A 23,835-nucleotide genomic window follows, 5' to 3' on the forward strand; every position below is an offset into this window, starting at 1 on the left:
TATTTTTGCAAGCCTCTATTCAGTCATATGGGGAAAAGGAAGATTCTAGAGCACATTTGTTCAGGACAAAAATGAGGCACCTTGCCCACACATGACTGAAAAATCGAGTTATGATGGGAAGCATCAGCTTTGTGTGCAAGTGGTGAGACTATTTTCTGCCTCAAATATGCAACCAGTCAAGAACATGTGTCCTGTGACTACAAATCCCCTGTGCAAAGCCTGCCTCAGTGCCCCACAAGCAGAACTACTCCTACACAGTGCTGACCACAGTTTGTACCTCCTTCTCCTAAGGTCTGAGCACAAATATTCCAGGAGCTGTTCAACTCTTTTCTTGACAGCCACAGTTGAATGTTTTTAGTAAAAACTTTCCCATCTAAGGGCCAAAAGACAGACAGAAGGGGTTTCACCAGAGAGGGACAGAGATGGAGGAAGGAGTTTCCCCAGGGTTACCCAAGAACTTTTGGAAGAGCTGGGCCGACCACAAGACCAGGCTGCCCAATGGATGGTGAAACGCACTTCCAAATGGAAATAGGTAACCAGGCAGGGGATCCAGGTCTGAGATCCAGAGTTCTCCCAGTTCCCAGGAGCTGCACAGCCAGAGCAGGGCTTCCAAAGCATACAAAGGCTGGGTTAGCTCCCCTTGCCCTACTGGCAGCACCAGAGCTCACCAGATCCAGAAATTTCACCACCAAAGTAACTCCCTTCTAGTCCTAAATGAAGGCCACAAGCCTATTGCAAGCTCTCAGCCCATCAAAGCCAGCAGTGCACTACCCCAGGGAGCCTTAAGGAACAGCTTAAGTGTCCCCAGAACAGAAGCTCCTTGTTTTTTTCATGAGTGCAGCTGAGCCCCAAAGCCCAGCAGCAGCACCACAGCTGCCCCCTGCACCTTTCAGGTCCTTTCCCCTTCCAGCAGAGAACACTCAGGGGCATTCCAAGCAGAGCAGCAGCAACTCTGACTAGAGAGGCTGCAGGAACAAAATTCTTGAGAGACAGGGAAGGTCTCCCACTACAGCTGGGGAAATCACCTCAGTCTGACCCCACTGAGGCTGCACAATACTATTCCTAGAACTGGTGCAGAAAAGTTGTCTCTAAAAAAGCTGTTTCTAAGCAGTGCAGTAGCACTGATGGCACAGACTGACATTTGAAAAGCGAGTCCAAAGACTACCAGGGATTATCACCACCCACGCACAGCTGTCTGATAGGCAATGCAAAATTAATGTGTTCTTCTGAAGAGATCAATACTGTCTTGCTAACATTAGCAAGCAGAGCCCAGAATAAAGAAAAAAAGAGAGAAAACAGAAGCTCAGGCTGAACAACTGGCTTCAGACTCTCAGTGGCAGAGGGAGACAAAATTCAGACCAAGCAAAAAGCAGGAGCCACAGAAGCTCAGGTGAGTTCAGCTATTCTATAACACAGCCCCCTCATACCTGGAATAACATGTCCAAAACTGCCTGCCAGCATCATGAATCAGCACAAAACACAAAAAAAACCAAACAAAAATCCACAATTTGTTCCACAAACTTTCTTTTGTTTTTCTGAGCTGCATGCCCACCTACAACTTCACACAGACACACAAGCCCAGGGCAAAGAGGGGACCAGGAGAATTACCCCAATTCAAAGTTCTCCTATCTTACATTAGTCAAGAAAAGGTGTAAGTGGGAAATTACCTTTTCTTGGCCAATCTTAAACCTTCTGCTGCCTTAGGAGCTACATGCAATGAATCATTTTCTGCAGATTCAAGTCAAGAGAGCATTCAAAAGGGTTCTGGTGCTACATTGCTCTGCTGCCTGTCAACCCCCAGCATTAATGCTGCCTTTGAAGTTTAAATACAATACTGGAAATCTCAGATTATTAATCCTCACATAAATTTGGGGACTGCAGTCCCCAGGAAGGGACATCCCTCACCCAGGCCTTAGGTGGGAGTTGTTTTCCTACAATTTGCCAAAACAATACAGACACACATGACATTTGCAGATTGAGTCTCCAATTCTCACAACAATTTCAAGTCAGAACCTGTTCCAGGCATCTGTGGAGTTATGCCAGGAGCAAGTGTAGCCCTGGACCTGGAGAAATTCTCACCTGAATGCAAGCTGCAACATGACAAGTTTGCCCAGACCAAGATTGCTTTGGATATGTTCCTGTGAGAGTTCCTGCTGCTAACTAGCTAGCCCAGGAGCTTGAAAAATATTATTTTATATGTTCCTACTTTCCACTGGGCTCTGGGTTTCTTCCCTGCAAGGACTGCAGGAGGGAGGAGACAGAAAGCCTTGCAAGGAATCCTTTGGGATCTGATCTGATTCTATGTGTGCAATAACCACATGCAGAACTGCCTTTTTTTTCCCTCTTGCTCAAAGCCTCTTATTTGGCCAGAAATACAACATTAGTGGCTCCTTGGGGTAAAATTATTTTCACTGGAGCTATGACAACATCCACCAACTTTTTTCAGCCTGCTGTGTAAATAAGGGACTTTTTGTAATATCCTGTGCAGAAGCTGAGCACAGGAAAAACAGCCTGACATTATGTAATGAGTGCTGGCCACACAGTCACTCACACCCAGCCCAACATGGGCTGGCCACTGACCTGGATTTGCACAGGCCTCAGACTGGTACAGGGCAGAGCTTACCTTCAGATAATGTGAGATCTCAGAAAAGCATTGTTAATTTGTACAATTATATCCACCAGCAAAATCAGTATGGTTAGTACCTCCCCAAATGCACCAGTTCCTGGAATCATGCAAACAAGAAACACCCAGTTTTATTTAACAAAAAGCTCCTTTTCAGGCTTAATTTTAGACACAGTATTAGAAGGGCCTTTATATGAGCACCTTGCCATCCCTCAGCCCCAAGGCACAGCAGCTAAAATCCATTATTCCCAGGAAATGTCAGTCCAGCTGATCCTTAAACACCAACACTGTGGTTAAACAGTTTGCTTAGACCTGTTTGGCATTTCACTCTACTGATCAAATACTTGAGGGAAAAGGAAAAGCTTAAAAGACAAGTTTCCACATGCACTTTGAAGTATTAAAATAGCAGAAAGCAAGGAAAAAAATTACACTTTTTTGTAGAAAACATGGTTTTAAAGTCAGCTTCATGATTTCTGGGATCCCAAGAGGTGCTTTCAGAAGATGTGGGGTTGACAGTGTTACAAATCCCCAAGCACCCATCACACAAACAAAACCCAGCTTCTAATTCAGACTCACAGCATTCCTCATCTCCTGTTTAGCCACCAGAAGTTCCCTCTGCATCCAAGAGTTGCACCTGCAGCATTTCTCAACATCACCCATGACATTCAGGGGTTGTGTCTGTCCAGCTTCAAACCAGAGCCAAAGCTGCTGAGATGCCAGGGGATGGAGACCAAGCCACATTTCTCAAAATAAAAATAAAGCCTCTTTCATTTACATCTGAGACTTCTCTCCCCCCACAACACTGCTCCCCAGCCTTCTCCACTGATGTTGTTGGAAGCAGTCACACAGTGGGGACTGAGAAAACAAAAGGAGCTCAGCCTGTGTGAGAGAATAACCTGAGTAATGAGTAACTTGGACACCATCAGCAGGATTTTAATTATGAACAAAATACCACTTCCCAGAAGAGGTTCTAAAAACAGAGAGCAGAGCATAGAGGGGAAGAAGGTGTCCCTAAAGACCCAGCCAATTAATATTTCAGCAAAACTTTTCCTTTTTCCAGAACTCCATTGCTTGCTTTTCACCAGAAATACCCCCAGAGACTTACTTTCCTTCCACTCCCTAATTAACTGGTATTAATCTTTCCTCTGCTTCCATGTGATTTTGAGGACTCAGATTTATATTTCCCTCCTCCCTTGCACCTCTGAGGTGTGGGACACTTGGCAGCAGGCAGCACAGCACCCAAAGCTGTGTTGTTTGAAGATCAGGATCTGAAGGAGACCCTGGCTCCAGGGAGCTGCTCCTGCACTTCCCTACATCTCCATGTGCCTCGTGCTGGCTGCCCCAGGGAGAGGTAAAGATGATTAAAATGAGTAATTATCCCTTCTTTTACACCCCCAGACTGCAACAACAGAGATACCAATCACAGTTTTAACCATTTTATTGTATTAAATGCTGGCAAATGGTTTATTCTATTGGGATTTCCTGCTGCCTTTTCTATCTAAACGTGGCACCACAAGGCACGAACAGACTGCACACATTCACCTCCTGTGTAAGGAGAATGAGATCACAGGAACAACATCGACACAGCCTGGATTCATCAGCTCTGTGCTTTATTTACCTTGATGTGATTAAGCACCTAATGACACAGGCAGGGCATGAAAGGCTGAGCTGTTATAAGGAAGGGGAGCTCTGCTCACGTCACCCACCTAGACAAGGGCTGAGCTTGACTTTACACCTCATTTCCACAGTGATTTATTAAGGAGGAGACAGCTGGGCTGCATGCTGCATGTCAGAGGACACCTGTGTTAGTTTCCATGCAGGGCCAGTCTGGCTGCAGACACGTGCAGGGCAGCTCTCAGGATGGTGCCCATGTTAGATGAAGGGAAACATCAATCCCAGGAACCCTTTTCAGCCAGGGTAAAACCTGGAACTCAACAAAAGACCAAACACATTTTCTGGAATAAGGTGGGAACCATTGTCTTGCAAAACAAGACTGTAACTGTCTCTGCTCACTCAGGAGCAAAGTTTGGTGTCCCAGGAGCTAATAACCTCGAGAGACCATGCATGGACAAGAGACACAGGAAGGAGAAGGTTAACAGACATTCTGTAGAGTCTGAAACAGAGCAAACTCCAGAAAATACCAGATACCAGATGTTTAGCATTCCTCTACCAGGTAATGATACAGTTTTGAGAGCACAGGTGGTACCAGAGCACCCAAATCCCCCAGTTCCACCACACCAGGGTCACTGGTTTGGCACTGGCTGAGCCAAAACACAGCAAAGGTGCCACTGGCTTTTGGCACAGCAACACTTCCATGGGAAGACGACAGCACAAATTGTCATTTTCAAGGCAATGCCATTTCAACTTTAACAGGCAAATCTACTCTGAAAAGGAGCATTGAAAACTGGCACTTTGATCCCTCCCAGATATATTCCTCAGTATATTTAGAAGTGTATTCACAGGTTTGGATAACAAGCAAACCAGGAGACAATGTCTGATTCAACTTCTGTCTCCCCTTTCCCAACACAAGGCATCACAATCCTCTTTAAGCTAAAGACGCTCAGAGCTTTTTTTTTTAATAAAATCACATTGTAAAAAATCATATTAAAAACCACACAAAATCTCACATCACTCCTCTCCTTTGACTTTAAAAAAAGCAGAAAATAGCAGCTAGCACTGTGCTTGATTCACATGCCCTTTCCTTTGCTACTTGCTCATCCACATGTACAGAAGAAGATGAATAGCCATGCCTCAAATAATCCCACTTATTTTGAAAGACTCAGGATGAGAAAAACAGTTCATAAGGTTTGTCTATCCCATTCTCCCCCAAATCTGCCCTCTTTGCTTTTCTGGAAAATCTTTGGTCTAAAACCTTAAAGGCCAGCAATGTTTCTGACTCTTTCCAAAAGTCAAAAATAGAAAGTAAATGCTACAGAAAGGCAAACCTCTCATTCTCTCTACTCCTAAGGATTGAACAAATAAAGTACAGGGGAGTTCTTACCTGCCAGGGCCTGGCTCACCCTACTGGATTTGGACATCTTGACAGGCAGGACCTGGGCACTGGAGAGGAAAGAAGAGATGACTTTAACAGCAAAGATTAGAGACAACCAAAACAAAGGGAATTCAGCAATGCTCTGCTCCCTCCTGAGGCCCAGGGCCCTGGATATATGAGCAGGGATTAATTGCTCAGATGAGCCCCAGCTGGGACTCTCACCCAGGCACCCTTCTCCCCTGCTCCTGCAGCTATAATTAAGGAGCTGTGTCCTTACCAGAGCCCTCTCCTGGCTTTACTTACCTGCAAGGGAGGGTCTTAGAGCTCTGCTGTCTGAAGCTGCTTCCAGCCCCATCTTCTCCTAATTCATCCATTCCTCCTCCTGGACTGTGCCCTGACCCTCTGATACATCCCTGCTCTTACCACCCCTCCACAGAGCAGCCAACCTGCACCAGCATCCAAGGGGGATGAGGGAAGAAAGGCTGAAGGAGACCTAGAAGAGCCTGGCCTGTTTTCATGTGGAAATCAAGAGAAGATGGACACCAAACATGCCTTTCAGGTTCCTCAGCTACTTGTTTAGGCAGTGCTGGAGCTGTACTTCACCTTTGGGATACCTGGGCAGCCAGGGTTATGCCATTAGCAGGAGTCAGGGAGGAAAGGGGAGCAGCAGCACCAACACTGATGGGGGGTGTCTAGAGAAGAAACCAAGCTGGATCCACATTAGCAGAGCAGGAACACTTGAAATCTAAATGCTGGCACAGAGAAGCCACCCATGGACTCTGTCTCAGGTGGCCCATGTGTCTGGGATGGATGAGTCTCAGGCACCTCAGCAGCAGTTAATGCAGGGTGCATTCAGACATGACACAAACCTGGCCAGCTGCTTAGGAATGCAGAGACTAAGGTGGTCAAGAGCCCAAATTTCACTCACTATTTAGGGGAAACCTCCTTCTGTCCAGCTGGGATGCAAGAGCTGTTTTGCCCAAAAAGGTACCACAGAAGTCCACTCTTTCAGTCTTGCTAAAATCTTTGTTCACATTCACATAACAATGGCCAGGGCTGAAAAGATTTTTGAGTGACACAAGTGATTTTTGTTCTCCACCCCACCTGTCCCCTCTCCTACCTGTCACAATTTGGAATAGGTTCCCACAGGTGTGCTGGCCTCCCTGAAGAACCCTGGGCAGGACCCAGGGCTTGGTGCAGCTCTGGCAGTCTGGCCAAGTGAGATCAGCACCCCCAGACCCTTATAAAGCTCTCTGGACCACAGAGGTTTCCCTCCTGCCTCTTTCAAAGATTGTGCTTTCCCTTCTGCTGCCCCAAGTTTTGCAATGCCTTCAAATGATGCAACAGATTGTTCTGGCTACAATTCAAACCCACCAAACACAGGGAAAATCTCCCCTGTGATTTCAAAGGGCTATAAATCAGATGTCCTTATGACTCTCTTTGTTTCCTGATTCACCCTCTTTGTCACAGCTCTTTCTTAGGTATTTCCCTACTTCTTTATTTCATCCCTTTGCTTCATCTCTGCCCTTATTGATCCTCTTCAGAAGATGGCAAGGAGCAGGACTCCTCTAGCTGCAGACATACTTGAGGACCAGGAACTTGACAGAACTGCTCCCAAAAAATCAGAGACATTGGACCTTCCCTCATTTCTTCCTGAGAAGCCAAGAAAACACCACTGAGCCTGGGCATCCCCTCCACCCCAGCCTGTGACCAATACAGAAGTTTGTGTTTTGTTGTCAAGCCCTGAGATCTGAGATGACGCAGCACCTTGGGTGCTTTCACTTCCCCATGGAAGGTAAAAATAAAATAAAGCACAAAGCTGAACCTTCTGCTGTACCAGGAAAAGAGGTGGGGGCAGGGAATCCTTCCAACAAGCTGGAGCACAGGGTCATAACACCTGAGGCTGGAGAAACCAAACCCAGAGCTGCCCTGGGAAGGGGGTCACTGGTAACCATCAAGGCAGAGAAGTCCTTCACTCTTTTTTTCTTATTGTGAGACTCAAATCCAAATCACCCACGAGTTAGAACTTGTATGAAGTAGTGCTGGGTTTCAGCTGGGATGGAGTTAATTTCCTTCCTAGTAGCTGGTTTTGATTTGGGATGAGAATAATGCTGATAACACAGGGATGTTTCAGTTGTTGCTGAGCAGTGTTTACACTAAGTGAGGCCTTTTCTGCTCCTCACCCCACCCCAGCAGTGAGGAGGCTGGGGGGCACAAGAGGCTGGGAGGGGACACAGCTGGGACACCTGACCCCAAGTGAGCCAAGGAATATTCCAGACCACAGGATGCCATGATCAGTAGCAATACCAGGGGGAAAACTGAGTGGGGGCTGCTGCTTGGGAATGGCTGGGCATTGGTCAGTGGGTGTGAGCAATTGCTTGGTGCACCCCTTGTTTTGTATGTTTCAATTATCATCAGCATTATTATTTTCCTTCCCTTGTCTGCCCTGTTAAACTGTCTTTATTTTAACCCATAATTTTAACTTTTTTTCTTCCAGTTGTCTCCCCATGCCCCTGGGGGAGGATGGAGTGAGTTGAGGGGCTGTGTGGTGATTAAATGTCTGCTGGGTTAAACCACAACGGAGGTGAGAAGAGCCCTTGAGATCTGCAGAGAGAAACAGATAAGCACTTGATGCATTTGCAAGCAATCGAGTTTGGGAAGCTGTGAGTGCACTGCAGATAAATTATCATCCATGAGCCAGGAACCAGATAAATTACCATCCAGGAACCAGTCACTGGTCAGCTGCACTCCTGCTGTAAAGGCAAAGTGTGTCAGCTTTGGCTGCTGGAGGCTTTGAGCCAACTGATGTGATGATGGAGAAACCAAATACTTCTTAATTTCACTAAATACACTCATTCATTAGCAGCATCTCAGCTGACAGTGCTGTGGGATATGCTGACCCATCCCCTCTGCACCGTGGGAGCAAGGCTGCCACGCTCCCTGAGCTCTGTTACAACTGCAGAAAGCCCAGAGGCTGATGAAATCAAGGGAAATCCACAGGGCTCTGAGGTACCACAACACTGCCTGGGCAGGTCTGCAGTCACAGTGCGTGGGAGGAAGTGCTGCTGTGCCAAAAAGGTGAGGAAATGCTCCTCAGAGCCTACCCTGGGTCTGAAGTGGGGGTTTGGGGGGAGGAAGGGAATGAGGTAACAAGGAAGGATATTGCTGTTGTAGTGCAACATGGACTGTGCATCCAATAATGGAGCAGCACAAGCTCAAGATATTCCAGCATTGCCACACCAGTGCTGGCTTCTGGGGAGAAGTCCTGCTCATTTATTGAAAACAGCTCAATCAGGAGAAAAAATGATGTTTTGGGTAAGGGAGGTCTGGGTAGCATCAGTGCAAGAGCAAGCACTGCAGTGTGGAGAGATGAGAAGGAGCCACTGAGACGCCTGCTCCTGCTGCCCATGGAGATTTCTCACCAGGAGGTGCCTTTGACTCCTGGCCAAGTGCTCTTGCAGGTGCTTGCAACACCTGAAAGTCAACGCCTGAATTCTCTGAAAGTGTCCTGGTATCAATTCCTCCTTCCTGGTTCAATTTTGTCCTGCTGTTTGCTGCAGCTCCTGCCCTCCCTGCTCTGTGTGCTGGATGTTCCTGAGTGTAACAGGGATTACCCAGGTTGTGAATAAAAGGATGTAAAATCAGAGTTTCAGCAAGAAGATCCTGGTAAGATTTCCTACCACTGGCTCCCAGGCAGCCTGCTACAGGAGGCAGACAGGGCACACTGAGATTTCAGCATGAAAAACCCACTCACTTCTCCAGAATTTCAAGAATCTGCAACACCAGTGAGACAGCAAAGCACAAGTCCAGCAAGGAACTGTGTCAACAGCTTGGAATCCAGGGCTGCTGCCACTTCAAACACTGGGTGGCCAGGCTGGAGCCATCACCTGAGCCACACATGCACAACACCCCAACAGAAGCCTGTAGGAACTCACCCTCTCCACCTGGTATGGCCCTTTCTTCCTTCCTCTCCTCTGCACACAACCAGCAGGTCACAGATCTCTGTATCATGGCATCTTTGTAGCCCTCTGGCCAACACTTCTCCTCACAGAGCAGGGCAGCATCCAGCCCTGCTTCACACTAAGTGCTAGCACAGAACCTTAAGGCCCAAACCCCTTCCCAGGGCTGTCAGGTGTCACTAATGTCACCTGATGGTAGCACCATGCTGGCTAAAAGGGCTGCAGGACAACTCACAGTGGAACCAGCACCAGGAGAGCTCCTCACCACCCAAGGAGCTCAGGGGAATGCCCATGGACAAAGCTGAAGGATCCAAAGGTGGAGAGAAAGAAGAAAAGGCCCTGGTGAAGGTCCTTCTTGATCCTACAAAGCACTGACTGTGTGTTGTTCCCCATGGGAGATTTGGGGTGCAGCACCAGAACACCCTTGTCACAGACATCTTTTATGAAAAATCCTTTTTTAGGATTTTTTCTCCTGAGAAGCTGAGAAGCCTCAAGAACAAAATGTAAACAATGGTTATCTGCTGCTGTGGAATGCAACAGGTGCATCTGTGATTGGTGTCATAGAGTTGTTTCTAATTAATGGCCAATCACAGCCCAGCTGGCTCAGACTCTCTGTCTGACACACAAGCCTTTGTTATCATTCTTTCTTTTTCTATTCTTAGCTAGCCTTCTGATGAAATCCTTTCTTCTATTCTTTTAGTATAGTTTTAACATAATATATATCATAAAATAATACATCAAGCCTTGTGAAACATGGAGTCAGATCCTTGTCTCTTCCCTCATCCTCAGACCCTGTGAACATTGTCACACACCCCAGTTTGTCAGCATGCTTTTCCAGCTCCCAAGACCCCTTTCCCCCTGATTTTATACAAAATCCTGCCCCCATCAGCTGCCTGTCTTATTTGTAGGCACAACCTGGACCAGCATCCAAAGCCACATAAGCTCAGAGAAGCCTGCAGAGCTGCTGTAGGGATTTGCCTGGCTGGGACACTAATTAATATCCCCCAGAAGATTGCTTCCTGCAGCTTTACTCGCCCATATTACAAGCAGGGCACTCCTTACTGTGCTTCAGGAGTGCCTTACTCTGTAATTAGACAGTGCAGGGAACAGGGGAGCTCTTGCCTTAGGGAACTGATGCTTTCCAATGTGGGGTGGGAAGGATTTGGCAGGAGGTGGCTGGGATGCTGGTTAACAGTGCTGAGGTAAGGACACAGCCCTTGCCATGGCCCACTCCATGTGCACATTCCAGAACTGTCCATGAGAGAGGCCAGATTCATTAACTGTGTTTTATCCACAAGAGGAAACTAATGCACCAAGAAGCAAAATAACTTGCCCACATGTATGTAATTTATTAGCAGCACAGCCAAGGATATTAGCATCTAGTTAAGCCTTGGCACTCCTCTCTGGGTTTTCCAGTGGCTTTGACCCTCTTGAGAGCAGGAGGAAATTAAAGTGCATTTGGCAGAGCTGGAGCTCCGCCCTGCAGCAAGCAGGAAATGCATTTAATCACCCTCAGGGGCACAGCAGCCCGGGCATGCCTGTTCTGGGGGCTACCCCTGCTAGAAATAACTGCCACAGCCACGCAGGGAGTCAGGCAGCTTTCCAGGATGAGCTGCACCTCGTTCTCAGCCCTGCAGGAGAGAGGTGCTGCCATTTTTAGCTGTGTTTTCTAAAGAAATTGGGTGTAAAAAACAGCACTACCTTTCAGTCTCTCCCCAAGAGTTTTTGAGCCCTTCTGCCAGTTGCAGCTCAGCCACCTCTGTAAGTTTTGTGGAGATCAGCACTTTTGTAAAAGCAAGTAATCAGTCAGGGCTGCTTTGGAGCCAAAGCTTGTGGGGTGAACACAACACAGCCTTTAGCAGACACCAGAGATCCACTGTGGCCCAGTGCTCCCTTCCCTTGGGTCTCTGAGCGCAGGAATTGCACATCACAGCTAAGAGAACACAGCCAGAAACCTGTGGCAGGATAATTAATGCAGGATAATTAGCCAAAATGGTTAGACTGTAGGGAGATGGAGGGTATTGACTGCAAGGGAAGGGGAACTAACCACCATACTATGTCTGAGAGGGGAAGACACAGAACCTAGTGGATAAAATAACCCAGGAATGCTCTGGGTTTGGAATTAAATGAAACACATTGTTAGAGTTTGTTCCTCAGGTTTCCCCTAATTCACAGAAATTAAAGGATTTTCTGCTGGGACATGGGTTTCATGAGCCTGAGCCTGTAACTCCAGCCAGGAGCAATTACACCCACCCAGTGGCATTTCTGACTCAACCCCAGCACAGGGCTGATGGGGAAAAGCCATCCTGAGCTGGCAGCTGGGGATGAAAAAGTCCCTTTCACACATGGCACCCTGCTGGAAGACAGAGATTGCCCCCCTGTGTGCACTTGTTGTTCTGGCAGGGATAAAGGAGAGCTGCAAAACTAATCCCAAAGGACTGAAGATCACACCCCAGGGGACAGACAGCCGGCAGGCAGGGGAGTGGGGCTCACTGGGGGTGTGGGTTTTACACAAGTCTGACAGCACTCACACACTCCCTGGTATCCAAAGAGCTGCCACCTGCCCTGTGAGGCATAGATTTACCTGTACAATCCCTTCCCATCCCCCAGAAAGGCTGGCTTGGCTGGGGGTGATTGCCAAGACACCAGCCACCTCACCTCCTCCACAACACAAACAGCTGAGCTGCAAAACAGGTTCAAACAGCCCAACCTCAACCAGCATGGGCACATCCTGGCCACCCCTCTCCTCCCAGTCAGCACTGCCTGGGCCATGGGCTCAGTTCATGGTCAGGAGCCTGTGGCAACCCCCTCCAAGCATCTCTGTCCCATCCTCCCTCCACCAGGAGCACACAACATACCCAGACCCTGATCAGCTCCAGACAGGCTTGTGGGGCAACTGCTGCAGCACTTGGCTCTTCCTTTTCAAACTCCCCACCCTGAGTCACGTTGCAAATCCTTTGGGGAGGGATGGGGGCTCCAGGCAGCCCAGTGGCCCCATGCACCCACCAGAAACTCCTGTGAGAGGGGGAATTTGGCATCTTCTTCAGGAGACAGCAAGAGCCTTACTGGGGGCTGATTTTCAGCCCTACTCGAAGGTGACTGGAACAGAGAAGCACTGTGGATGCTTAAGGCAACACAAAAAATCACCAGGTGGAAAAAAAGCACCAAAAAAACACCGTGAGAAAGAAGAACAGGATGTCAGAAGTCATTTCACTCGAATGACCCTGAAGAGGGAAAGAAAGTCCTGACACGACACTAAGAAAAACATCTCAAGATTCACAGCCTTGTTTAAAACACAAATGAGATTCAAAACAAACCTCAAACCCCTGTGCCTCATGCAATTAGCAGAATGTGCTTCCAAGATCTCTTATCTCTGTACTTGGACAGGTAAGTCAACCCTGGCAAGTTCCCTGCAGCTTCTCAGGGGTTCAACAGCAGGATTACATCCAGTGAAGTGAGTGTAAGGCTCTGCCACTTCCAGCCATTCACAAACATAGGGAGCAGTCAGCCAGCCCTTGCTGGGTCACACTCGGTGCCAGCACTGCCACAGACAGGCCACACACCCCTCTGCCAGCAAGGGCTTGAGCACAGGAAGAGTTAAAATCCTGAAAGTGGAATAACCAACTATGGCTTGCCCCAGCAGCCCATGCCATGGAGAGGAGCCGGGCTGTCGGACCACAAGCCTCTGCTTTTCACTGAGCTGGCAGCAACCAAAAGGCCTCAAGAGAAGTGAGGCTCTTCCTCCCTCACCAGTAAGGTGCAAACACAGCCCTTCTTTGGCTCTAGCTGACAGGAGCTGAAATCCTGGGCCGAGAGATGCACACTGGTTCCAGCCCTGTCAGAGAAGAGCCATAGTAAAAATGGATCCAGTGGCACCTCTGCTCTTCATCACCCCTTAGCCTGAAAAATAACTTGATTTTGACAGAGAGTTCATGAGGTCCCAGCCACATGCAATGAGTCCTGTGGCCCCTCCTTGAAGAGGAAGAGCTTAGAATGCAGAGCAGTGTTCCACTCTACTGCCTAATTTGAATTAAAGAGGTGTGTTTACAAGTTCCCTTTTCCTTCACTGGGTTCCCCTCAAAGTTGTTTTTTAAACTAACTCAAAATACCACTGCTCACTATTAATTTTCTCAAGCCTCCAGAATCTCAACCTGTGTGAATCACCCTGTGGTTCAGGGAGACTGGTAGACAGGGACTATATTTCAAATGGGAAGAAAAGAGGTAGAAAGCAGAGGGGAAGTCTTTTCACCCATTGTACTGGATATACAGGCACAAACCTCTCTCTCCTAAGGACAAGACCCTTGTGAGGTCCTCTGGGACACAGAGGCTCCTAGATGCAGACCTGAGCACAGCAGATCTCTTGGACACACACATGGTATTTGAAGGTGAATTAGGATCTGTACCTGACTCCATTAGATGCTGCCAATGCTGCACTGAGGCTCCCAGTCTGAGCCAAAACCAAGGTGCTCTGTGCATTGAGTCTTGGTGTTGACCTTGCTCCAGTCAAAGCGGGTTTGTTATAGGGCACGAAGCCGACGTTGGAAGAACTTACAGACGCTGTCCTCCCGGGAACCTGATGAGTAGTGGAAGAGTTGGGAGAGTTTGTCATGGAGTGTCGGTAGCGTGTGGTGATGGGGCCAGTCCCGCTGTTTGGCCAGCACTGCTGGCAAGAACATCCCACCCCAGTGTGAAGGGGTGTGGTGGAGGTGGTCACCGGGTAGGGCGCGTCCAAGCGCCTCTGAACGCTGCGGCGGAACCGCGTGCTCTTGTTGGTCTGCACTTGAGCCACAAAGTCAACTTCATAGTTGTAGCCCAAGGGCCCCAGATCCACTCGCTGGTGGTTGGTGGCACGGGCCTGCTCCAGGAACACGCAGACGTTCATCTCGTACGGGGACCAGCCGCCCTCGTCGTTCTGCCACTCCCACACAATGCCCTGGCCAGCAGCAGAGTCCCCCGGGAAGACGTGCCTGCGGACAGCCCGCATGGTCCCTGTGGGGGAGAGGAGGGGACAATAAACACAACTGTTGTGGACATCTTTTACGAAAAATCCTTTCCTTAAGATTTTTCCTCCTGAGAAGCTGAGAGGCCTCAAGAGCAAAATGTAAACATTGATTATCTGCTGCTGTGGAATGCAACAAGTGGATCTGTGATTGGCCCATGTTGGATGTTTCTAATTAATGGCCAATCACAGCCCAGCTGGCTCAGACAGAGAGTCCGATACAGAGCCTTTGTTATCATTCTTTCTTTTTCTATTCTTAGCCAGCCTTCTGATGAAATCCTTTCTTCTATTCTTATAGTATAGTTTTAATGTAACATATATCATAAAATAATAAATCAGCCTTCTGAAACATGGAGTCAGATCCTCGTCTCTTCCCTCAACCTGAGAGCCCTGTGAACACTGTCACACACAATCATTTAGCCAGCAGAGAACCAAGAGGGATGCTGTCCTGGGGATTTGTTTCTGCACAGATCCGTGCTGCCTTTCTCATCCTCCCTCAAGAGGGGCACTAAAAGACCTTCTCTTCCCAACAGGGCTGGGTTTGCTCATGAAGCTTAGAAAAACACAACATCCCTGAGATCCCTGTCCCTCTGCCAAATCTGATTGTGGGCTGGCAGCAGGTTCAAAAGCTGCAAGGAGGAAGGGTGGGAAAGGAGGGAAGGAGAGAGGATGCAGACGCAGACACACCCAAGCACAAAGGCACAGTGATCACATATGCTTCCCTGACGTTTAAAGGGAAAAAAAAGGAAAAAGAAAAAAAAAATCAGGCTGAGGCACAGATCTGGTTAAAAAAAAAACAACTCCCACAGCCTTGACAACAGAGTAACTATAGAGACAAGATACCATCGGGAAGTACTTTGTAAGAGCACTTAAGGGGCTGAACGCCCACTTTGTTACACAAGGGTCAGGGCAATTTTGGTCTTGCGAGAGTGGGTGGGTGAAGTCCCACAAGGGGCAAGGGCAAGGACTTTGGAGAAGGGCAAACTTCTGCAGGCTCCTGACTGCTGGGAGAGAGAGCAAGACTAGAGAGGGGAAGACAATGAAGTGACTTGAAAACTGGAGAGAGCAGCTGTTCAGACAAAGGGTGAGAAATGGAAGGAGAAACTCTACTCTTGCAAGGCCGCTCGACAGCGACAGCTGGAGCTCGAACTCCCTGCAAGCCTGGCTTTCCAGGATGACTCCACTCCTGGGTACTTCATCCCTTACTTCAAAAAAGCAGCAGCCTAATGAGAGGGAAGGAAGCCACCCAACAGGACAGAAGCTCTGTAACCTTTGAAAAATGGGTTCTTGCAGCAGGGTCAAAACTGCTACTGCAGGAAAAACCTTCAGCAGCATTCTGCACAGAGAAAGAGGAGCAGGAAAAGCTGTGGGGAAAGCAAGTCTGGGGATCCAAGAAGGTGAGGGTGTACAGGGGTACAGCAAGTTGTAACAACGCAGGAGTTCAAAGAAGAGCACCAAGAGAAAAAAAATAAAATAAAGCCTCTATAGAAGTCATGAGACTTATGGCACTATGTTCCAGGACCCCAGGTGAAAACTGGCACGTTTACAAGCACCCACACTTAAAGCCTGAGGAGAATTGCTCCAGGATATCACTGGAGACTCAGTGGGGCACAAGCAATCCAGGCAAGCTTCACACCCAACAAGCACATCCCAAAGAAGAGGGAGGACAGCCCACGTGGGACTCCACACTGCCAGAATCCAACTGCTGCTGCGTTCAGGCTCTGCCTGCCTGCATGCTGGCATGAGGTCATGCTGCTGCTATTGTACCCAAGGCAGAATGTGCCAGACCAAGGAATGGCAGGACTTGTGTTTCTGCTCCAGAGCAGCACCAAGCACCCTGCTTATTGCAGAGCAGGACTCTCCAGTGACACCAGCCAACAAAGATCTCATCAGCACAATTAAAACACTCCTAGCAGCCAGTCAAACACAGCAACCTCCCCAAGAGCTCAACCATGGAGCTCAGGATTCCTGTGGGACCAGACCTTCCTCTGGCAGAAACTATCAGAACCAGGATGACCTTCCCAGCCTGGAATGGATGTCTTAGTGGAAAAGCAGACTAAACAGCCAAAAGCAAACTCTAGCAATGACTTCTCCTATGCAGCAAGTCCTGCCAAGTTTCAGAAACACAAACAGCCTCCAAAGGTGGATAAATTCAGGAATGAACCCCTGAGCAGGAGGAGGACTAGAGATGGGACCAGACTGGGAATGAGATGGTGAGACATGCGTTACACTTAGAAATGAGTGCAGGAAACCTGCTCCCAGAGAAAGGGGACTACTACAGGTAAGGCAAGGTGTCCAGTGGGACACATCCCAGGACATTAGCAAGGCTTCCCCATCTCCATTGGCAGCTCAGAAGCTAAAAGGAGCACAAAGAGGTGTGTAGGACTTGCAAGCAACTTGTGTTTTTAACACCCTCAAACAGCAGTAGAAAGGAGATTTTTTAGGATCCAACAACAAGACCAAGGCAATGTGCTTGGAAAACATCTCCCTTCCCCCAGGCTGGCAGGGAAACTGGCAGTCCTCTCCAGGGTGGGCAAACAGCTGTGGTGAGAGGACAACTCCTGCTGCTCCCCTGCACTCACTCCCAGCTAATCTGCCTTGAGCAGCAGCTGAAGCCCACAGCTAATCCTGCCCACAAGATCCCCCCGCACAGCTGTCATTCCCTGCTGCTGGGGACGCGGCTCCCGGTAACACTGGCTTCCTGTTATTCTCCCTGGCTTCCTTTGAAGAGCCTATTTATCTGTCTAATAGCTAATGAGCAGAATACAACAGCCTATTTTTTGCACTGTTTAAAGATTTTTCATGGGGATGTTTCCTGTAGAGATTCTTTTCTCCAGCACATGACAAAGTTCAGCTGGCGGCTCGCTCAGGAGGGTTCACGTTGAAGGCAGAGCCTTGCAGAGAGAAAAAGCTTTGCTCAGAACTGGGCCATGGCAAGGGGATATGAGAGCTTTTCCAACAGTCACGTTGCAGAGCACACAGGTATTTGTGGAGGGAGTTCACAGCACTGATCAGCATCCCTTTGGATCAATGGGAAACACTGCAGGAGAGCTGTGGAGCAGAATCAGCCTTTTTGTTATTAACTCAAACTCAGATCTAGTGGAAGATGAGATCATATCAGCCAGCATAATTTCCAGAATTGAACTGGACTGTCCCCCAGAGAATAACAGCTCCAAATAACCCTGCAATGGACAATATTCACTGAGTGTTTTGAGATCTTTCACAAGGACCTAAAGAGACACAAACCCTTTAAGGACAGACAGCTCTACTTGTGGAAAAGAATGTCCCATTCACACTGGGACATGTTTCACCCACCCCACAGGCTCTCTGCTCACCTTCACCAGACAGCTTAGGACTGCTGCCCACAGGCTGGAGCACTGGCTGAAAGGGCCAGAGGCTGGAAGGCTCCTTCACAAGTTTGGCATGAAAAAAACAGGAGAGAAACAGCTGCTGGTGCCAACTCTGGTGGTCCACACTGTACCACTCAAAGCCACAGCCTCAGCTGGCCTTCCAGATGTTTGAACAGGCCAAGCTGAGCACACCTGCCAGGGCATCCAGCTTAGAAAGTTCCTCACCTCACCCAGGACACCACTAGACAAACTCAGCCTAAGGTCACCAAGTCAGAATAAAAACACGGATGCAGCTGTGATGACCACTCACGTTTGCTCCAACCACTTCCCTTTCCTGCTGGAATTGGCTGATCATGCAGTTGATTCAAAATATTGCTCATTTACTGTTTCAACTAGCAAGAAACCAGCACATGCCCCTCTACAAAGCTTGGCATGATGCTCAACTGTGTCCTGGAGTGATGGGAGAGACATTGACAAAGGGGAAACTGATGGATGAAAAATTTTCCAAAGCAGCCATTCATTTGGGGTGTGTAATTTGGGATCTCCCTGGATTTTCCAGGGATGAAATGCATGCATTCCATCCTTGCCCTTTTTCTAAGCTCCAGCTGCTCAGCACATCTGGAGCAAAAAAGGGTAGGAGTCATCTCTGCAAATTCTGAGCCTCTACTCCCAGTGACCCTAGGAGATGGGAGAATGAAAATAAGGTCTCAATTCTGCTCTTGAGCCCACCCTGCCCTTCCCTCCCTGGGAGGAAGCGAGCCAGGCTCACCCGGCACAAGTGGAGGGAAGATTCTGCTGCAGCGTTTTGGTGTCATGCGGGGGCTGCAGGCACTCACAAGCAGCTTGAGCAGGGCTGCATGCCAAGGCAAAGCAGCTGGCACTCCAACTCCAGAGGGAGCAAGGGATTCAAGCAGGAGGGTTGGAATCGTAAAAAGGCCTTTTTTACGCAAGTGATCTTGAATGGATTGGGGGGGGAGGGAAGTTTCCAGCTCTGAGAGCTCTGGCTCACAGGCTGGGAGCTCCAGGGCTCCCCTGATGATGCTCCTGAAGAGATCATGGCTGTCTGCCTGCACCCAGCTCCACAGATTCTTCCACACAGCATTAGGAGAGCAGCAGATGCTGCTCAGATGCTCACAGAGCTGCCCAGCATGCTAACAAACAGCAGAGCTTTGCAGGGCTCTCACACACAGCACAAGGCCCTGCCTGTCCCCAAGCACACCAGCAGAACGAGTGGGGAAGCTCCCTTACCTGTATCCTGCCGGAATTGTGTCAGGCTTGGAATGTCGATGACATAGGGAGCCAAGGCGGGATCCGCGTGTCCCAAAGGGATGCTGCTGACCAGCACAGACCCTGAGCGCCGGCCCTTCTGCTGAGAGGCCTGGATAACCTGCTCAATGTAGCTGCAGACATTGCCTCGGTACGGCCTCCACCTGCCGAACTCATCCTGCCACTCCCACACCGCCACCGCCCGGCCCTGAGCTCCGGGCACAGCGCGGGTCCGAGTGGCAGCTGAGCTGGCCTTACACCATTTTCTCCTGGGGACCTGCAGCAAGAAGAGAGAGCACAGGGAGCTGAGAACGACGTCCCAAATCACCCCACCCCACATCATATAAGAGAGGGAAACAAGCTCTGACTTTCACAGAGGATGTTCACTATGGATTTAGAAGACTCCAGAGAAGCAGACTGGCCTCAGAACCCTCTGGCTGAGGGTGAGTGAGGTACCACCACTCACTCCCTGCCAGTGCTGGCAACTTGTGCTAATTGAGGGCAAACACTGTTCAGGGACACTCTGTCTCCTATGGTTTGTGGCACCAAACACCACCTGAGTCACCAGAGATCTGTACCAAAGATCCCCGAGCCACTGCTGATCTGTGTCAGGCAGACCTGCAAGTCTTGGCATGAGCTCAGACAGACGCTCACTAGCCAGCAGTGTGCCAAGGCAAGCTGCCATCCTGCCCCTTCCCCATGCTCACCACTGCTCCTGGCAGCATCACACCGACCACCCCAATGTGAGCTGCCAAATGCTGGCCAAACACTCATTCACAGAAATTACCGAGTTACACAAATGGTTCCCAAACTCTTCACACTGATCTGAGCTCCAGGGCTACACCATCAGCTCCATTCAGGCTTCTGACCTCTTAGTTTTGGCCCAGGATCAGTCCTGGGACTCCTGTGCAGCATTACACATGCAAACAAAGCCAGAAAACAATTCTTAATGCACAGTTTGCAAATCACAGTACAAACTCTTCTTTAGTTCAGTGTGATCCCAGCAAAAAACAGATGGGAAGGAGTACAAGAGAGCCAGGAGGAACACAGGGCATTATCAACTGCCTGTGCTGAGGGCACTGATTTAGTAGGTCCTCAAGATCAAAGCACACCTATTTGCAGTTTCTCAGGGTGAAAACAAGGAACATCTTGAAACAGGGACAATCAGCACTAGAGACTCAAGCTCTTAAGAGATGATTTGGAGAAGAATAGAGAAAGGGTAGGAGCCCAAAGACCAGACAAACACACAAAGGACAGTGAATAAATACCAACAAGAAGAGATCACCACTCTCAGCCCCCAAAGGGATGTAAAAAGAACAGATCCAAAGGCATCACATGATCACCGAGAGACACCAGAGGTCTGATATTTGACATTCCTTGTCTGTTGTGTCATTCCAAGGAATCCTGTCCAAACTATCTGCACACACATCTGTCCAAATGCTGGACGACCACTTGGAGATCCCCACGCTGGTGCTCGTGTGTAGGTGGATTTGGCTGTGAATGAGTGAAACTCATTTTGTTTTAAAATAAATTCGCCTTCTCCCTTCTGAGGCCTCACGTCATTGATTGCTCGCTTAACTCCCATAAGCCAGCAGGGAGCCGTGAGCTTCCTTCCCATCCAATGGAAAAGTTCAGGTCTCCCAAGAGGCAGAGCAGCAGTGGGTGGCTTCCACTGGAGGATGCCATCTGCACAGAGAATGACATCCCTGCCGGATGGGGGAAGATCCCACGCTCTGTGGAGCGTCCCATCCATCATGCCCGTGTGGCTTGATAGCTTAAAAAAGACAGAGGAGAGTGAGCACGGAACAGACACACCCACACGTCTGCATTCATAAGAGGAAGGCAACAGTTTCCCCAGGAATTCAGCGTAAATTAGTTTATGAGCTGCTCTGAGATTTTTATACAACACCCTCAGCTCAACTGGTCTTGGTGACAAACCAAGATCTTACCCTGGTCTCTGCTATTAATCTTTTCCTAGTAATCCATTCCAAGGACAGTTATTTCACTGCTCAAAACAGCTAATTAAGACTTAAGGTATCAAATCCAACACCTGTCTCTGCCACTTCTTTTTATGGCCGGTTTCACATAAACACTTTTCCAGCTCGAGGACCACCAGCATTGTCCATGCCCAACTCAGAGCAAAAGCCAGGCTGTGGCATTTTCTGTCCCACCCACCTGCACGAGGTGCTCTGAACCCCAAATACAGAACCAACACCAAAGTTGTTACCAAACATTCATCAGCAGCCACAGGCAGAGCAGAGAGGAGGGAGGCTGTGAGGAGGCAGTCAGCGGTTCCTTTTCCTTCCTTTCTGAAACAGCAGCAGGAAACTGAAACAAGCAGACACCGCAGCAGAAAAGCCACCTCCTTCCCGTGCCACCTCACACTCAGGGGTAACAGCTGGGTGACAACAGCCTGTCCCTCACCCCCGGGTGGCAGCGATGCTGTGAATCCTGGACCACACGTGGAAGTGCCCGGGCTGGCTGCACGTGAGTGTCGCGTGCTCCAACATCCACTTCCCCATCAGAGTGGGAAAATACTTCCTGTGCTGGGACTGCTGCTCCAAAGGAGGAGCGAGGGGAGTATTTCAGCCTCCTGCCAGTTCTTGCTAAAGCTGCTGGAGCCAGCAGCTGTTCGCATGGATTGGGAAGTGAGGAATGCGGGAGAGCATCAGTAAGCCAGAATTACACAAGTCCTGGAGTTATGGCAAATAACAAAGAAAAGGCCTAAAGTTGCAGTTCCTGATTTCTCTTTGAGAGTTCAGCAGCACACAAATAGTAAAAGTTGAGAAATTCAATACTGGAGCTGCTTGTGCAGTGTTCAGCATTACACCACAGCAGAAAGGGATTGGGGAAGAGTGGGACGTGGTTTGGGATGTGTTACACATCCCAGCTCACATCTTTACTCAAATCCCATGGACTAGAACACTTCACCTCAAGCTTTAAAAATACCTTGAAAAGCTGAAATTCACATCAACCCTAAAAGCTCTTATTCACCAAACAGTCATAGCTCCAGTCAGAAATCCTCTGGGCCACCTTTCCTCCAGTGAAAACAAAACCTTGGCTAATTCAAGTGCAGACTTAAATATTCCAGCCAGATGCCCTTCACTTTGAAAGTATTTGGTAACACTGGCTCAGAGCTTGAGTATGGATTTGTTTGGTTGGAACTTTACGCCCAGCACAATCTCTGAAACATTTGTCCACATGGCTTTAATTGGAGACTTGGACAGGAAAAAAACTGAGTGCATTTCAGATGTGTTTTCCAGCAGCTTCACTCCCTGCTCCTCAAACTCCAGCAAATGGTGGTGAGAAAGCTGGAGAATGGAAATTGAAACCTTTGAAAGCTGTGTTTAATTCTCTGTTCTACTTCCAGAAAGCAGAATTTTCTTTCGCTTTAAATGCAGGATCTTAAAATTCATGGGTCTGAGATGATTTCTAAAAATGCCAACTCCTTTTGTTAAGTTTCTGAACTTGAATTGCCAGTGCTGATAAAAGTTATCACGAAATGCGAGCTTGTACCTGGAAAAGAAAAAGAGCCTTGGGAGCTCTTGAGCTGGGCTGAATTAAAAATAAAAACCACCAGATTGGTAAAATAAGAAACTTTTTTGCAGGTTGTTCCGAAACGAGAGCGCCCAGGAGGGATCGTTAAGCATCAGGACACCACTTTGAGAGACAGGACTGGGAAGGCACCAAAGATCCCATGGGAAGAGATTACACAGGGATTAGGGGAGCACATAAAGCACAGGAGGCCACAGGGCTGCAGTAAAACGTGCCCCTGTGCTGGGGGCACGACTGGAGCAGCGTTACAGGTGCCCTGTGCCCTCCCCCGACCCCAAACCAGGGCCCCACACCAGCTGAGCTGCACTTCTGGGCACAGCAAAACCCCATGCAACAGGGTTGGAAGCTGTTGCCAGGTAATTCACACCCAAACACACTTTTCCTTACACAAGCACCCAGCACCGATTAGCACCAACCAAAGAGAAAGAACAGAGAAAGAACAGAGAAAGAGCTCGGCAGCAGGGCAGGGTCACAATAATAACTCCAAGCACGCAGATCCATCCCAGTCCTGCCCTCTCCCAGCCTCTGCTGATCCTCACGGCACAAGGTGGCTGCCTTGACAGCCAAAACAACAGAAGAAATAACCCGGCTGCTCCAAACCCGGACTGCTTCCATTCAAAACAAGCTTTTAAGCAAGTTCCCCTCGGAGGGGGAAAACAGAGACGGCAGCTGAGGCGGAACAAAGCGTTTGCCGGACAGTTAAGCCGAGGGCTGGTTTCGGGCACGGGTGAATTGAGAAATTGAGGCAGCAAGAGGAGGGCAGGTACAGCCAGACACAGATCCCACCTGGCCACGGGATCTCACCACACTTTGCGTCCAACCCGACCGCTCCTGGGCCCTGCTGGGCACCCAGGCGGGTTATTATTTACGGGGAGATCACTGATTTGTGAGGTGAGAACCCGGTACCATCTGCAGGGCTCCTCCAGCTCCCCAATGCCCTCCGGTCGTGGCAGGAGCTCCTGGCTAAGCCGGGTCCCGCCTGAGGATCCTGTGGGGCCACCCGCCCCTCAGGGAGCTCCCCCGGCCCTGGGCAGCACCGCCACCAGCGCAGCCGCCCGCTGGCTCCCACCGCCCCCCGGTACCACGGACCC

General features: G+C 49.1%; 1 protein-coding gene across 1 annotated transcript in view; it reads right to left on the reverse strand.

Annotated features, from left to right (window-relative positions):
- Nucleotides 1-23,835, reverse strand: part of DTX2 (deltex E3 ubiquitin ligase 2) — a 37,323-nt gene that overhangs the window by 10,664 nt on the left and 2,824 nt on the right. The window contains exons 2-4 of the mRNA XM_031060602.1: nucleotides 19,172-19,466; nucleotides 13,978-14,563; nucleotides 5,625-5,683 (exon numbers count right to left, since the gene is read on the reverse strand). Coding sequence (XP_030916462.1) covers nucleotides 5,625-5,683; nucleotides 13,978-14,563; nucleotides 19,172-19,466 — 940 coding nt within the window. The remainder of the gene's footprint in view (nucleotides 1-5,624; nucleotides 5,684-13,977; nucleotides 14,564-19,171; nucleotides 19,467-23,835) is intronic.

The sequence above is a fragment of the Geospiza fortis genome, unplaced genomic scaffold (genome assembly GCF_000277835.1).
Source record: "Geospiza fortis unplaced genomic scaffold, GeoFor_1.0 scaffold425, whole genome shotgun sequence".
Taxonomy (NCBI): Eukaryota; Metazoa; Chordata; class Aves; order Passeriformes; family Thraupidae; genus Geospiza; species Geospiza fortis.